General features: G+C 45.8%; 1 protein-coding gene across 1 annotated transcript in view; it reads left to right on the plus strand.

Moving 5' to 3' along the window:
- The window catches only part of LOC115081130 (extracellular calcium-sensing receptor-like), a 36,607-nt gene that overhangs the window by 15,143 nt on the left and 3,591 nt on the right, over positions 1–17,873 (plus strand). Inside the window, exon 4 of the mRNA XM_029585637.1 lies at positions 14,608–14,731. Within this exon, the coding sequence (XP_029441497.1) occupies positions 14,608–14,731 (124 nt within the window). The remainder of the gene's footprint in view (positions 1–14,607; positions 14,732–17,873) is intronic.

Genomic DNA, 17,873 nt, shown 5'->3' on the forward strand with positions numbered 1-17,873 from the left:
CACCTTCCTTTGCTAAAAGGAGGTCCAAAGCTAATCTGTAATCTGTGATAGCATGGTGTAAGACTTTAAGCTGATGATATATTGTGTCTAGGGTATCAACAGGCATTTTCTTATATAATTCAACTATGGCTCAGCTCATAATCTCATAATAGCAGCTGATAATTTAGCAGTAGCTATCATATTTGAAGATCCAAGAGTTAATGGAGACAAGGCAGAGGCTGCCATTATATCATCTACATCTGTCTGAGATAGAGAAACGTAGGATTGGGCAGCTTCTATAAGATTCATGGAAAAAGTGGAGAGTTCACATTGCTGGGATTTAGTACAAAGGCATAGGGTGGAATATGGAAAAATAGAGATCCAATATGAGTTCTTGTCCATACAACCAAGTATCACCTTGAATGGTATGAGAGCCATTATACCAATATAAGGGAAAAGACATATTTTGGGCAAAGGTGAGTTGTTTGAACAAGCAAAAAGGGGAAGGATAGCAGGAATATGCCACCTACCTTTGTCACATGGACTGGCAAAATGATTTTGCCATAAACATAAAAGGAATGAAGAAACATTAAGGTTATAAGGACCTGTGTGATTGGCAGAAGCACCACATTTTGAAGCAGTAAAGTTAGAGGATTTTAGTAAAGATTTCAAGCCAGCAGTGAAGAAACATCCCTGGTAAATGTGTTTAAGATGTGGTATCCAAGTTGAAGTATTAGTAAGATCCGAAGAGTTACATATGAATGAGGAGAGACGTGACACAAAAGAGCTAAACTGAGGAAATATGTATAGGGACATATCAATATGAGTAATTTGAATAGTGAGGCTGTAATAGAAAGGTATATTAGTCATGTTACCTTAAGTGAGGCAAGGACAAAGAGAGCATCTCTGAGGGAATTATTTGCAGTACCAATGTGAATTACAAGAAAACAAGTGTTACTAGGTTTATCAAGGCACAGTAAAGCAGTCTGTAAAAGAATAAGATGATTAGTTAGATGAATGAGGGGATCATTACCATGTAGAGGTAATTGGGAGCATAACACCCAATTGGAAACATTAGCAAGCTTGACACAAAAAGCAGAAATTAAAAAAAAAATTATTTGAAAGTAAACCAAAAGGTAAAGCATGCTTGTAACGATGTTGAACATGTATAGAACTATCAGGATTAGTGGTGTTAGTCTGGAAAATACCGAAACCCAAACATGAAAAGTGAAACATCAGAAATCAAATAAAAATACACAAAGTCCAAGTGATAATATCAAAAGGATCTGTCATCCAGGAGACATGTTAAATGATCAGCAGTCTTCAATTTGGAGATGGGAATGCATACTGGACACTTAGTATTGTCAATAAACAGCAAAGCAGTACATCTCGGTTCCAATGCTAACACTTCTCCTGGAACCCAATATGATGATGGAGTAGGATAAGTAGCCCACACCGTTTCTCTTTCAAAAACATGGGTGGGTCCTTCTCACATGACAATGGAGGGTACTATAATGGCACATAAACAGAGAGTACATCAAAGCAGGAATTTAAACTTCTTTCAACATCAAGTAGGTTTGCAACTCAATTTGCATAAGTTATTCCCTCTTAAGTGCAATTGTTTCTTCACTAAGCCATTTATGCACTCCACCAAGCCCGCAGTTGCAGGATGCTATGGTATATGGAAAAGCCAAAAGACCCCCTAGTGTTATGGTTGTGGACCCTTGGTGAGTGGTGATGTAACCACTGAGGGATTGCCCCCAATGGATCTCGTCTCCGGTAGGTGGAGCTGGTGTGGACAACCCGGCTGGACCTTCACCTATTCCAGCCCTCATTCCCCGCAGGTTGAGTCCGTGGGTGCCGGAACCAGCAGGACTTAGGTGCAGGTGCCTCTTGGAAGATGATGGAGCTGAGGATGAAGACAGGGTCAGAGGTCCGGGTATGGGCTGGCAGCGAAGGTGCGGAAAGGAGTCCAAACCGAAGATCCGGGATTGGCAGCAGACTGCAAAAGCAAAGTACTAGGCCACAGCAGACAAGCAGAGACAAGCCGAGGTCAAACCAGGAGATCAAGCCGAGGACGAGGTCACAGGAACTGAGGAACAAGGAGAAGACCAGAGACTGGAACGAAGGCACAGGCAGGAAAGCAGGAACTGGAACACCAGGACAGGACTCAGGAACACAAGGACTGGAGCAGAAGCAGGAACAAAACCAGGAACAGGATCAAGGCAGGAACAGGAACGAAGATGTCAAGAACAGCAACTAGCACTCCGAGGAGACGACCTGTTGCAAAGGGAAAGAGCTGCAGACTGCTGTGGGGTTTAAATACCCCTCCCTTGTGATATCATCTCCCGGGGCCGGGCTGAGGTTTGGTTTCCCCACCACGGCCCCTTTAAAGGGCAGAGCCTCCCGTGCGCATGCGCCTAGGGAGAGCCCCGCCGGCGGAATAGGACGGCGTTCGTGGCCATATGGTGGGCCGCAGTTGGCCTGCCGCGGAGCGGATCGTATTGCGCCGGGCTGCGGCGGAGGCTGGCGGTGGAGCAGGTAGGGGAGACCAGCCGAGGCCTGCCACGGCCGGGAGCCGTAACACCTAGACCTTTGGCAATATCTTGTACTTCATGAGCAGTAAAATGAGAACCATTATCGGTTTGTATTTCCGAAGGAATTCCATTAAATCGGAAGACAGTTTTCAGAGTACTGGTAATATTCAGAGCAGTAACTTATTTGAAAGGAAAAAGATGACATGTTCCTGCACATGTATCAAGACTTATACATTTATGACCATATTTTCTGGTAGGTAATGGACCCATGTAGTCCAACTGTAACACCTCCCAAGGTTTCAGTCCCCTTTTGTGCTACCTGGGGATACACCTCCCATAGTTCTGGGCAGCCGCCCTCTCTCTCTCTTTCTGACAATTAGTATGCTGGTGCACCGCTTGTTGTACTTTGTTGACCAACAAAGGTAACCCTGTAACCTGAGCCCATTTTAAGCATAGCTTGTGCTGCCATATTCCCTGTGGTTTCATGGACGTATTGAGCCAGTGTGAAAGTTGAAATACTGGCTAGATTATCTGCTTCTGCATTAATGTCTGAGCACTGTCTGACCAGTGTGGGCATCAACATGCTTAACAAAAACCTGCATTTCATGACAATGTTTCCAAATGTCAGGCCATATATCAGACCCCCCAAACATTTTTCTCTATTATTGTCCACCTGTTGGCATGCCACAAAGGCATCCAAGTAGTCATACCTTTATATACTGTCCAAGAATCTGTGTAAATGTAACATTAGGGGGCTCCATCGTTCTGTGCAAGCTGCAGAACCAACAAAGCTGCATTTAACTCTGTATACCAACTAGGGATGTGAATCGTTTTTTGACGATTTAAAATATCGTCCGATATATTTTAAATCGTCAAAAATCGTTAGGGCCACGATACAATACCAATTCCCCCGATTTATCGTTAAAAAATCGTAAATCGGGGGAAGGGGAGGGCAGGAAAACCGGCACACTAAAACCCCCTAAAACCCACCCCCGACCCTTTAAATTAAATCCCCCACCCTCCCGAACCCCCCCCCCCCAAATGCTTTAAATTACCTGGGGATCCAGCGGTGGTCCAGAACGGCGGCGGTCCGGAACGGCCCCCTCAATTGAATCCTTTTGTCTTCAGCCGGCGCCATTTTGCAAAATGGCCGCCGCAAAATGGCGGCGGCCATAGACAAAAACGATTCGACGCAGGAGGTCGTTCCGGACCCCCGCTGGACTTTTGGCAAGTCTTGTGGGGGTCAGTTGTAAATACCCACGGGGCAATCGGCACTAGAAAGCTGCCGCATATTCCCCTAAATTGCAGGCTCATCACTGCCAGGAGAGTTCAGGACAGAGTAGTTGGTATTAGAGATGTGAATCGTGTCCTCGATCGTCTTAACGATCGATTTCGGCTGGGAGGGGGAGGGAATCGTATTGTTGCCGTTTGGGTTTTAAAAATATCGTGAAAAATCGTTAAAATAGTGAGCCAACCCCCTAAAACCCACCCCCGACCCTTTAAATTAAATCCCCCACCCTCCCGAACCCCCCCCCCCCAATGCTTTAAATTACCTGGGAATCCAGCGGTGGTCCAGAACGGCGGCGGTCCGGAACGGCCCCCTCAATTGAATCCTTTTGTCTTCAGCCGGCGCCATTTTGCAAAATGGCCGCCGCAAAATGGCGGTGGCCATAGACAAAAACGATTCGACGCAGGAGGTTGTTCCGGACCCCCGCTGGACTTTTGGCAAGTCTTGTGGGGGTCAGGAGGCCCCCCCAAGCTGGCCAAAAGTTTCTGGGAGTCCAGCGGGGTTCAGGAAGCGATTTCTTGCCGCGAATCGTTTACCGTACGGAAAATGGCGCCGGCAGGAGATCGACTGCAGGAGGTCGTTCAGCGGCGGTCCGGAACCCCCGCTGAACGACCTCCTGCAGTCGATCTCCTGCCGGCGCCATTTTCCGTACGGAAAACGATTCGCGGCAAGAAATCGCTTCCTGAACCCCGCTGGACTCCCAGAAACTTTTGGCCAGCTTGGGGGGGCCTCCTGACCCCCACAAGACTTGCCAAAAGTCCAGCGGGGGTCCGGAACGACCTCCTGCGTCGAATCGTTTTTGTCTATGGCCGCCGCCATTTTGCAGCGGCCATTTTGCAAAATGGCGCCGGCTGAAGACAAAAGGATTCAATTGAGGGGGCCGTTCCGGACCGCCGCCGTTCTGGACCACCGCTGGATCCCCAGGTAATTTAAAGCATTGGGGGGGGGGTTCGGGAGGGTGGGGGATTTAATTTAAAGGGGCGGGGGTGGGTTTTAGGGGGTTGGCTCACGATTTTAACGATTTTTCACGATATTTTTAAAACCCAAACGGCAACAATACGATTCCCTCCCCCTCCCAGCCGAAATCGATCGTTAAGACGATCGAGGACACGATTCACATCTCTAATACCAACTACTCTGTCCTGAACTCTCCTGGCAGTGATGAGCCTGCAATTTAGGGGAATATGCGGCAGCTTTCTAGTGCCGATTGCCCCGTGGGTATTTACAACTGCCATCCGTGAACCATGCTAAATATTGTTGATCAGCAGTAAGTGTATCATCAGTAGGGATGTGAATCGTGTCCTCGATCGTCTTAACGATCGATTTCGGCTGGGAGGGGGAGGGAATCGTATTGTTGCCGTTTGGGGGGGTAAAATATCGTGAAAAATCGTGAAAAATCGAAAAATCGCAAAACCGGCACATTAAAACCCCCTAAAACCCACCCCCGACCCTTTAAATTAAATCCCCCACCCTCCCGAACCCCCCCCCAAATGACTTAAATAACCTGCGGGTCCAGCGGCGGTCCGGAACGGCAGCGGTCCGGAACGGGCTCCTGCTCCTGAATCTTGTTGTCTTCAGCCGGCGCCATTTTCCAAAATGGCGCCGAAAAATGGCGGCGGCCATAGACGAACACGATTGGACGACAGGAGGTCCTTCCGGACCCCCGCTGGACTTTTGGCAAGTCTCGTGGGGGTCAGGAGGCCCCCCACAAGCTGGCCAAAAGTTCCTGGAGGTCCAGCGGGGGTCAGGGAGCGATTTCCCGCCGCGAATCGTTTTCGTACGGAAAATGGCGCCGGCAGGAGATCGACTGCAGGAGGTCGTTCAGCGAGGGTTCCGGCGCCTCGCTGAACAACCTCCTGCAGTCGATCTCCTGCCGGCGCCATTTTCCGTACGAAAACGATTCGCGGCGGGAAATCGCTCCCTGACCCCCGCTGGACCTCCAGGAACTTTTGGCCAGCTTGTGGGGGGCCTCCTGACCCCCACGAGACTTGCCAAAAGTCCAGCGGGGGTCCGGAAGGACCTCCTGCCGTCCAATCGTGTTCGTCTATGGCTGCCGCCATTTTTCGGCGCCATTTTGGAAAATGGCGCCGGCTGAAGACAACAAGATTCAGTAGCAGCAGCCCGTTCCGGACCGCTGGCGTTCCGGACCGCCGCTGGACCCGCAGGTTATTTAAGTCATTGGGGGGGGGGTTCGGGAGGGTGGGGGATTTAATTTAAAGGGTCGGGGGTCGGTTTTAGGGGGTTTTAGTGTGCCGGCTCACGATTCTAACGATTTATAACGATAAATCGTTAGAATCTCTATTGTATTGTGTTCCATAACGGTTTAAGACGATATTAAAATTATCGGACGATAATTTTAATCGTTCTAAAACGATTCACATCCCTAATCATCAGTGGCTAGGGCATCCATCACCTCTTCATGCATATGGGAAACCCGAGGAATAGAGCTGTGTACCCTGCTACCTATGTACCATTTCCATTTTAGAATACGGCTAGTCACAGCAGTACCAGCAGGGGCAGCAGGATCTTCAGATCAAATCCAGACAATAATTGGGATTTGTGGACACAAAGTGAGATCCTTGTCCCCTGTAATCTGGTTTGTTTCAGTCAGAGCCCAATAAGTAGAGAGTAGCTGTTTTTAAGCATAGTGTAATGAGATGCTGCGGGAGTCCATTTCCTTCCTCAAAATCCCAAAGCAACTTTGCTTCCCATCTTATCTAATTATCATAATGACCAATCAGCACCCAGGGAAGAGATGGACTCATAGGGGAGTGTGGGTCAATAGGGGCAACTGTTGTACTGTCAGTACAGCTAATTTTGCTGTTTAAAAAGTATCTTGATGCATCTGTTCACAGACAAAAATGGATTTCTTTTTGCATAGATTATAAAGCGGGTGCAACAACTATGGAATATGTTGTCTCCAAAAATTAAAATACCGGTCTCGTTAAACCTTTTTCTGTGATGTGGGGGTGGCCAGACCCTGTATCCTATTCATAGCAGAATCAGGGATATAACACCTTCCTACCACATAATGCCAAGAAATGAACCATCTTGGCCAGGGCCTTGTACCTTAGTCTGATTTATTTCCCAGCCATCCTTTTCCAGCCCTTCAAATAGTATAACCAAAGCCTCAGCAATGTCTATTCATCAGAGCCCCGCAGCATAATATCTTCTACATAGTGGTGGAAAACCTCAACGTTTGACAAGTTAGGGGGTCACTTTTTCAAGGGTTGTGGCAACTTTGGCATGACAAATAGTTGGGCTGTGGATGTACCCCTGAGAGAGGCGAACAAAAGTATACTGTTATCTCTGCTACGAGAAAGCAGGCATGCCCTAGCTGTCCATTGTAATTGGAATGCTAAAAAAGCATTACTACTGATGTCTATCACTGCATACCAAGAACCAGATTTTTCTTGGATACCCTGTATCAGAGTAGCCATGGAAGGAACAGCAGCATGGAAAGGTGGATATACTGCATTAAGTTTACGATAATGTACAGTAAGGTGCCAACTCCCAGCGGGTTTCAGGACTGGACATACAGGACTATTAAACGCAGAAGAACAAGGTTCAACAATACCAGCAGCTCTGAGGTCATCAATAGTCTGTTGTAAAAAAGGATGGGGGCATTTCGTTTTAAATTGGTCTACATTAATATCCTCTGTGTGCTGGGGCAATGGTATTTCTTTGCAAATGCCCAATCGGAACAGCTGAAGTGTGGGCAGTTTTGGATTTAATGAGCATGTTGCCCTGCTGGATTTCCTAATCAAATTTGCAAATAAAATCAATTCCCAATATACAATCTTTTTTGAGGCAATGACGACATACTATCCATCCATTGCTAGGACCTTCACATCCTTTGTCATGGGACCTCCGTAACCTTCCAGCCTCTATATTGGTTGGGGTTGCCTCGAACTATTGTGGCCTCTGCTCCGGTATCTATGAGGGCATTTAGGTGTTGCATGTTACTGCCCTGCCATTTGATAGTAACATTCATGTGGGGTCGAAGGTCAGAAGTCTGTTGTGAGCAGTAGATAGATAACACCGAGGCTCAGCCTTTTTCCTAGTGGAGGTTGCTGGTTCCCGGGGGAAGTGGAGAAGAGAGCTGCACACCTCCCATGGATTCCTGCTGCTCCCATCAATATCATCCTTTGAGACACCCAGTCTAGTCAGAGCTCGCCGTACCTTCCCATGAAGGGGTTGGAAGGCTAGCTTTCGTGAACGGTCCTGCAAGGCATAAGGAGGCGGGGGTGCACACTTGCGAAAATCTGACACTGTGTTAACAGGATGGACATTTCATTACTGTGTGACCCACTGGTGAAAGTACCCATGCCATTAAGACCATTGTTTGTAATTCTTCCAATCTTTCCAGCAGATTTTTTTTTTACAGTATCTAGATTACCTCCAGCAGCAACAATCTCACTTGCCAAACCTAAAATAGTAGGGCACCACGAGGGGCTGTCAGGTTGTATAATGGGCTGCATGCCCATCAGGGTAACATGCAATCTCTCCATTGTGGCAAGATAAGACCATCCCGGAGAGCCAATTGTACCTCCAGTCCCTTCAAATTAGACATATCACTCTGTAGAGTGGACCATGTGCGATCTTTAATAGGGGGCCTGGGCCAATCACCCAGATCACTATATTTAGCCTTTAATCCTACCCCCAATAGTTGTCAAAAGTAAAACAGCATCAAGGGTCAAGGGTCTTAACATGTTAAATTCATAGTGAGTGAGGTGTATACTTCCTGCCCCAGTATCCATAAAATGTAATACCCATGTCAGTACACCCTCCCCAAAGTGCTGCTTATACCAGTCTGATAACTGCAGCAGATCTTTAGAGCTGTAAATAGTAGAAATCATTTCACGCCATGTCCTTTCTCAGACCATTTTTTAGCCTTTGCATCATCACTTTCTTGCTGGTTTGATTGTTTAATAGTAACTAGGGGATGCATGTGGCATGTTGTAGCCCATAAGTCCACATCAGCCTTCTCCTCATAATCATTGTCAAATATCTGAGCCTGTAGCAGGCAAATCACCTTGCACAATGGCAGCAACCTGTAAGTTGTTCTGCATGCGTTGCATTAAAACATGAGCCTGACACGCAGTGGCATCTTGAACAATAAGAGATGACAATTTACAGGTAGTGTCCCACTGTTCCTGTGCTGTCTCAAGAGTAGTATGTAGAGGCAATGTGTCCCTTCTGTTCAGCATTTTTCTTTTCCAAAAAAGCAATTTATTGTTGTAAATGAGTTATTTCCAAAGACTGGTTAACATTGGCTTGCAACAAAACCCATGCCATGCGAACTCCATGAATATTAATTTTATCAGGTTGCAGGTGGTCTATAATGCTGGAAACGTTAATAGGTAAAGGACTAATTTCCCAGTGATCACATGTAACCACTGCGCGAGAAAGACATTCAGCAAGACAATATCACGGATCCACTGGAAACCAGCCGGGAATCACTTGCATAACAACATTTTTCCTTTCTCTAAACATATTTGACACACAAGATAAATGGTATAAGAACATAAGAACATAAGAAAATGCCATACTGGGTCAGACCAAGGGTCCATCAAGCCCAGCATCCTGTTTCCAACAGTGGCCAATCCAGGCCATAAGAGCCTGGCAAGTACCCAAAAACTAAGTCTATTCCATGTAACCATTGCTAATGGCAGTGGCTATTCTCTAAGTGAACTTAATAGCAGGTAATGGACTTCTCCTCCAAGAACTTACCCAATCCTTTTTTAAACACAGCTATACTAACTGCACTAACCACATTCTCTGGCAACAAATTCCAGAGTTTAATTGTGCGTTGAGTAAAAAAGAACTTTCTCCGATTAGTTTTAAATGTGCCCCATGCTAACTTCATGGAGTGCCCCCTAGTCTTTCTACTATCCGAAAGAGTAAATAACCGATTCACATCTACCCGTTCTAGACCTCTCATGATTTTAAACACCTCTATCTTATCCCCCCTCAGTCGTCTCTTCTCCAAGCTGAAAAGTCCTAACCTCTTTAGTCTTTCCTCATAGGGGAGTTGTTCCATTCCCCTTATCATTTTGGTAGCCCTTCTCTGTACCTTCTCCATCGCAATTATATCTTTTTTGAGATGCGGCAACCAGAATTGTACACAGTATTCAAGGTGTGGTCTCACCATGGAGCGATACAGAGGCATTATGACATTTTCCGTTTTATTCACCATTCCCTTTCTAATAATTCCCAACATTCTGTTTGCTTTTTTGACTGCCGCAGCACACTGCACCGACGATTTCAATGTGTTATCCACTATGACACCTAGATCTCTTTCTTGGGTTGTAGCACCTAATATGGAACCCAACATTGTGTAATTATAGCATGGGTTATTTTTCCCTATATGCATCACCTTGCACTTATCCACATTAAATTTCATCTGCCATTTGGATGCCCAATTTTCCAGTCTCACAAGGTCTTCCTGCAATTTATCACAATCTGCTTGTGATTTAACTACTCTGAACAATTTTGTGTCATCTGCAAATTTGATTATCTCACTCGTCGTATTTCTTTCCATATCATTTATAAATATATTGAACAGTAAGTGTCCCAATACAGATCCCTGAGGCACTCCACTGTCCACTCCCTTCCACTGAGAAAATTGCCCATTTAATCCTACTCTCTGTTTCCTGTCTTTTAGCCAGTTTGCAATCCACGAAAGGACATCGCCACCTATCCCATGACTTTTTACTTGTATAAACAAGTATAAACACACCCCCAACTCAGATTCTATGAAGTAATCCTATTCGCATGACGCCAAACGTAATGGTGGCTATTACATCATAGAATGAATCACACAAAGGCAGAAATCAGAGTATAAATTCTTATATTAAGTTAGATACCAAAGGTTATATATATTTAAAAAAGCAGTAGCAAAAAATTTTTACAGTGACATTTCCCTCACACATTCCAAGGTGCAAGACACTATCAGGAAATCAGAAACTCAGTACTGTACATTCAGTCTCAGGTCTTCAGATGGCTGATGGCGCTCTCCTTACAGAATGTGAATCTTCATCCTGATTCTCTTAGCTTTTATGCTTCATTTGGCTTCCTTTGATGCATAATCTTTCTTATGTGGGAGAGGTCTGCTTCTATCCTAATTTGAGTTATACAGGAAACGGCCTTATTTATTTATGCAACACTGTCAATTCAACCTCAAATTAAATCAATTATCAAAGCCGGTTTTTATAAACTACATTTATTGGCCGGTTTACATCACTTGTTACATATTCCTGATTTCCATGTGCAATTATCTTCCCCCATGTCGACTACTGCAACAGTTTACTGTTAGGTCTTCCTAACAGTTCCCTTCACCCTTTACAATTCCTTCTCAATTCTGCTGTAAGACTTGTTTCTGGTTCTAGTCGATTTGATCACATCGAGAGTGTATCTGGTACAAAATCGCAATGACTACCTTTAAATTATTAGGCACAGACTCTTGCTCTTGGTCGAATGCCCTTTTAAGGATTTATAAGCCCTCTCATGAATTAAGATCTTCACAACGTGGTTTATTAGATGTTCCCTCCGTACGTCATGCCCATCTTGCCACAACTAGAGAGACAGCATTCTCCGTAGCAACGCCTACCTTGTGAAACTCGTTGCCTTTAGACCTTTGCCTCCAAGATAATGTAAAAAAATTCAGACTCCTGTTGAAGGGCTTTTTATTACAGCAGGCCTTCTGTCAACTTTTTGTTGATTTTATGTTCTGATCGTCTAATTTATGTTTTATTGTTATTGCTGAGTTATTAAATTTTAATTATGTAAATTTTTTATTATAAATCGCTTAGGCCTTCATATGTCAGGTGATTAATACAGTTTAAATAAATACAAATACAAATATTTATTTATGTGAAATTATTTATATCCCATGCCCTCCAGAACATTTGGGGTGGGTTATAAAGCCACATACACAATCCTGATCTTGTAGCTTGTCTGTAAGTTGTAAGTTCTGCTTGTTTCAACTACCTCCCAATTTCACGTACATTTGTCTTCTCATCCACTAATTAGCTGCCTGGGCTGAGTTTTCACACAATAACCATGTGAGTAGTACCACCAACTCCTCCCCATTTAAAGTTGTCGATGACAAGCATCCACAAGTTCCTCTACCCCTTCCTTTCTCAGTGTCTTGCCCAACAGCCTGATTTATGGCACAGGAGCTCCAGGACCTATGGGACCGAACTAACCAGTTAATCACCATTGGTGCAGACCAAGCCAAGAAACACATGGATGTCATACGCAGACTGGCTCCACAATTCCATGTGGGAGATAAAGTATGGCTAAGCACCCAGCTGGCTCCTTACTTTATAGGTCCCTTTCCAGTATTGTGTCAAATAGGACTAGTAACGTATCAATTCAAACTTGCGACCACCCTAAGCATAAACAACATAGTGCACGCATCTCTATTGGCCATCTCAACAGCCTCCAAAACCCACAGACATTTCTTCAGAAGAAGATACACATTTTGAGGTACAGGAGATTTTGGATTCTCACAGATGACACTATAGATTGGAATATCTCATCACATGGAAAAGCTATGGACCAGAAGAGAATTCCTGGGAGCCAGCAGCCAATCTCAAAGCACCTTTTCTGGTGAAGGAATTCCACCATCAATTTCCCTCAATGCCGAAGCCCCAGACCTTGAGAAGGAAGCCTAAGAGGGGGGAAACTGTTATGCTTTGCAGCTCATGGCTAGGCACTGTGAGCCACGGCACTAACCTGATGCTGCTGACCTGCCAGTCCCTTTCTCTGGTGGTAGGACACTGCCGGACACTGCCGGGCACTCACTCCTCAACAGTCCTCTCCAGAGCTCCTCTTGGTGTGCGAGCACCAGACTGTGCCACATTTAAAGGCTCATGGCGTGAACATGCCTGTGGTCCCTATGATGTCAGGGCTCCACCCCTGTATAGGACTTTTTCAGGACTCCTTCCTTCACCTCAGCAACGGGTCGGCTACACCTGTGTGTAGTGTGAGTTGCTGCGTCATCCTGTTTTCCTGAACCTGCCTCATCTCTCCAATCCAGCCTGCCTCATTTCTCTAACCATGCCTGCCTCATCAATCCAGCCCAGCCTGTCTTGTCTGTCTATCCTTACCACCTTCCTGCCCACCCACATCAGTCCTCGTTATCTCCTGCACCTACTCTCAGACTGATTTCTGGATCTGATCTTAGCCTGGACTAAACCACTCTTGCCTGCAGCCTGTCTTTGACTCTTGCCCAGATAGTGACCTTTCTTGCCTGCCGCCTACAATCAATCCTTATCTGGACACTGAATTTCCTAGTTTGCCACTTGCATCTAATCCTAGTCTGCTACTAGACCTATGTTTACACCTGCTGCATAGAGAATCTCGCCTAAGACCTTCTGGCTCCTGGAACCCAAGGACTCAGTCTGAGGGGAAAGGGGTTGAGCCCTTGGGTTCCGGGGGCCAGCAGGGTTCCCATCATAGATCCACCAGCTGTCGGTGTTGACCTATGGGGCCTTCCCTGTATGTTGTGCCAACCTCACCAGAGCACAAGGGTCCATGAATCTTACAGCTCCAGTGTCTCTTCTCTACAATTGTAAAAAGTAAATACCAGATTAGCAATAAACCTATCAGATCCCCATATCATTTGTGCATCTTTACAGTTCTTCTGGCTCTGGGAAGTGAAATATGCTTCCTCGCAGGGATGACCATGCTTACAGATGGTTTAGGCGTCTTTAGGAACAATTCTCTTCTCTGAACATTTCTTTTAAGAAGTTTACCTTATTCAAGAAAATTATAGAGAGCAACAGAACCGGCAGAACAGTGTGAAAATTGGCATCAGCCTATTCCCTCCTATTAATCATCATCCCAGATTAGGAAACTGAAACCTTTTGTTTGAGAGCCACAACTTGGCTACACTAATCTGTGCTCATATGACATCGCAAACTAGATTACTGTACTGCCCTCTATAGGGGCTTGCCCCATAAACCGTGAGTTTAGACTGAGGGAACTCATCAGCTGTCAGGGAGTGAAATGACAGACCATAGAGCGCCTGCACTGGTTGCACTGGTTACCAGTCACTTTTAGGGCATGCTTTAACATGCTTTGCTTGATAGTTAAAGCACTAAATTGGTTAGGCCCAAAATATTTAAGATAGATAGTCCCATCTTGTCACTTGAGGTCTAGCAAGAAAGCACTCCTCGTTATACCTACAATAAATGAGGTAAACTAAACAAGGCTAAGAAGTAGGGTCTTCCCATATGTGATTCCGCAGTTATGGAATTCTTTCCCAAAGGAGCTGACATTGAGAAGTTGACTGTATGACATTTGGCAAGAAAGTTGTGTTTTTATTTTGAATCAGCTCTTGAGTTTTAATCTAAGGATGATGACTATTTACAATATATCAGTGATATTAAACTACTTACAAGGTAATTTTCAAAAGGATTTATGTCCATAAATGGATTTTTGAATAACTGCTACAATATATGCTACATGTATGTACGTAACTCATTTGCAAGTTACCTCCATTGCCATTCATTGATAGGCATTTATGATTTTTATGTCTATATTGCTTGTAAATATGACCATACTGTTCCCATGTGTGATGCATGGAAGATGTCAATGATGTACAGTATTAATAGGCATAATACTTTATTTCATATTATACTTTATTATAAATCTAATGTTGTTATTTTGTGATGTTTCCTATTTGAAGTACTTTGGCAGTCAGGCGGGTTAAAAATTTGCGAACAAATAAATAAATAATAAATTATTGCTGGATAAATGTGCTGTTTCTCCTCCACACTTCTCTCCGTTAAGGCTCCTGTCTCTATCTGCAGTGAGAGCTGTGGTCCTGGGTACCGGAAGGCCATTCTGGATGGGCAACCTGCCTGCTGCTTTGACTGTGTCCCCTGCTCTGAAGATGAGTTTAGTAACCAAACCGGTGAGTGCTAAACATTTTAATGTGTAATAGTATGTGTATATATGTGTGTGTGTGTGTGTGTGTGTGTATGTGTATGTGTTGGGGGAAGTTGCTTGAGCAAGTGTAGAATTTAGATCTCAGTTAATTCAAAGGGCAAAGTTACAGGATAATTAAATATTAGGGATGTGAATCGTTTTAGGACGATTAAAATTATCGTCCGATAATTTTAATATCGTCTTAAACCGTTATGGAACACAATACAATACAGATTCTAACGATTTATCGTTATAAATCGTTAGAATCGTGAGCCGGCACACTAAAACCCCCTAAAACCCACCCCCGACCCTTTAAATTAAATCCCCCACCCTCCCGAACCCCCCCCCCCCAATAACTTAAATAACCTGCGGGTCCAGCGGCGGTCCGGAACGGCAGCGGTCCGGAACGGGCTCCTGCTCCTGAATCTTGTCATCTTCAGCCGGCGCCATTTTCCAAAATGGCGCCGAAAAATGGCGGCGGCCATAGACGAAAAAGATTGGACGGCAGGAGGTCCTTCCGGACCCCCGCTGGACTTTTGGCAAGTCTCGTGGGGGTCAGGAGGCCCCCCACAAGCTGGCCAAAAGTTCCTGGAGGTCCAGCGGGGGTCAGGGAGCGATTTCCCGCCGCGAATCGTTTTCGTACGGAAAATGGCGCCGGCAGGAGATCGACTGCAGGAGGTCGTTCAGCGAGGGTTCCGGCGCCTCGCTGAACGACCTCCTGCAGTCGATCTCCTGCTGGCGCCATTTTCCGTACGAAAACGATTCGCGGCGGGAAATCGCTCCCTGACCCCCGCTGGACCTCCAGGAACTTTTGGCCAGCTTGTGGGGGGCCTCCTGACCCCCACGAGACTTGCCAAAAGTCCAGCGGGGGTCCGGAAGGACCTCCTGCCGTCCAATCTTTTTCGTCTATGGCCGCCGCCATTTTTCGGCGCCATTTTGGAAAATGGCGCCGGCTGAAGACGACAAGATTCAGGAGCAGGAGCCTGTTCCGGACCGCTGCCGTTCCGGACCGCCGCTGGACCCGCAGGTTATTTAAGTTATTTGGGGGGGGTTCGGGAGGGTGGGGGATTTAATTTAAAGGGTCGGGGGTGGGTTTTAGGGGGTTTTAATGTGCCGGTTTTTCGATTTTTCGATTTTTAACGACCCGCAGGTTATTTAAGTTATTTGGGGGGGGGTTCGGGAGGGTGGGGGATTTAATTTAAAGGGTCGGGGGTGGGTTTTAGGGGGTTTTAATGTGCCGGTTTTTCGATTTTTCGATTTTTCGATTTTTAACGATTTTTAACGATTTTTCACGATATTTTACCCCCCCAAACGGCAACAATACGATTCCCTCCCCCTCCCAGCTGAAATCGATCGTTAAGACGATTCACATCCCTATTAAATATAGCTATTTATAGAGAAATATGTAATCAGCATGGAGGAGGAATGTCCCAATTGATATGAGAATTCATTTGAAAGTGGTCAGTCAGTTGATGTAGTAGACAGTGAGTAAAAAACAATCGGAAGGTAATTTTCAAAGAGTTACACAGGAGTTGGGCATTTAAAAATAGCATGTATGCATGTAATAGGGGTGTGCATTCGTTTTGAACGCATATGTAAAATGCAACGTAATTTTTTTTTTAACTTAAAAAAGTGATGAGGCGAAAACGATCGGATTTCCAACTTATTCAACATAGCTATATTGAATACGTTGGAAATCGCGATTGTTGATCCTAAATAAAAATTTAAACCCCTCACCCTCCTTAATCCCCCCCCAAGACTTACCAAAACTCCCTGGTGGTCTAGCGGAGAGTCAGGACGCCATTCCTGTATTCCTTTGCGAGGAGCACGTGACGTCGGCGTCACGTCGGAGTGACGCGGACGTCACGTGATTCCCCGCGCGTTCGCTCCGGGACCCTCGTTGGACACAACCGGAACTTTTGGCCAGCTTGGGGGGGCCTCCTGACCCCCCCCAAGCTTATTAAGGAGGGTGAGGGGTTTAAATTTGTATTTAGGGAATCGGTGCACGTATGGACATAGACTCAACTTATGGAATTCTCCATATGTCCATATTGACCGAAATTGACCCCCCCTTTCGACTTATGGACTTATGAACATAAACTTTTTGTCTGCACATCCCTAGCATGTAAGGGGTATATACACGCGAATATGCTGTTTCATAAATTTCAAGACTGCCTATGTATAGGCATTTTCACATGTAAATATTAACAGGGAAAAAAGGGGAGGGGAAGTGGTAGGATTCAGAAGAGCACACACAAGTTGATATTTTGTAAGCAGTGTGCGCACATACATTACCAAACTTGTCCATATGCTTTTATACTGGCTAAATTAATTTGCACAGTTGAAATCACAGGCTTTCCCTTTTTTCTGTAGTATTTGGATGGAAGGTCTGGGTGAATTGATGAAAATGTCAGCAAACTGGTGCTTCCAAGTATGCTTGCAAATCAGTATTTTCAGAAGAGGAATACATGCATACTTTTTAAAATACCTGCCTCTAAGTTTAATTCTTGCTTGTTTCATGTGCATTGTTAAGTATTAAGACGGTAACTTTCAGAGCAGTGCACAGACGCACATTTGTGCACATGCTGTTACGCTAGGGCTGTGTTCAGGTGTAGTGAACACCACCCAAAAGGGTGTCTCCAGGTGGAGAGAGACAGGGATGGCTGGAAACAGTGTCTGGGTCCCGGCTGGGTCAGGGCAGGCGGCAAGAAGCAGTGTAAAAGTCCAGGCTGGGTCAGGGCAGGTGGCAGGTAGCAGTGTCTGAGTCCAGGCTGGGTCAGGGCAGGCGGCAGGTAGCAGTGTCTGAGTCCAGGATGGGTCAGGGCAGGCGGCAGGTTGCAGTGTCTGAGTCCAGGCTGGGTCAGGGCAGGCGGCAGGTAGCAGTGTCTGGGTCCAGGCTGGGTCAGGGCAGCTAGTAGAAAGACAAAGAGCCCGAAGGCCACACACACACGCACGGCAGGGCAGAGGACCCGTAGGCCACACACGGGCACACAGCAGAGCAGAGGGCCCGTAGGCCACACACGGACACAGGGCAGAGAGCCTGAAGGCCACACACGGACACACAGTAGAGCAGAGGGCCCGTAGGCCACACACGGGCACAGGGCAGAGAGCCCGAAGGCCTCACACAC

The sequence above is a fragment of the Rhinatrema bivittatum genome, chromosome 19, assembly GCF_901001135.1.
Source record: "Rhinatrema bivittatum chromosome 19, aRhiBiv1.1, whole genome shotgun sequence".
Taxonomy (NCBI): domain Eukaryota; kingdom Metazoa; phylum Chordata; class Amphibia; order Gymnophiona; family Rhinatrematidae; genus Rhinatrema; species Rhinatrema bivittatum.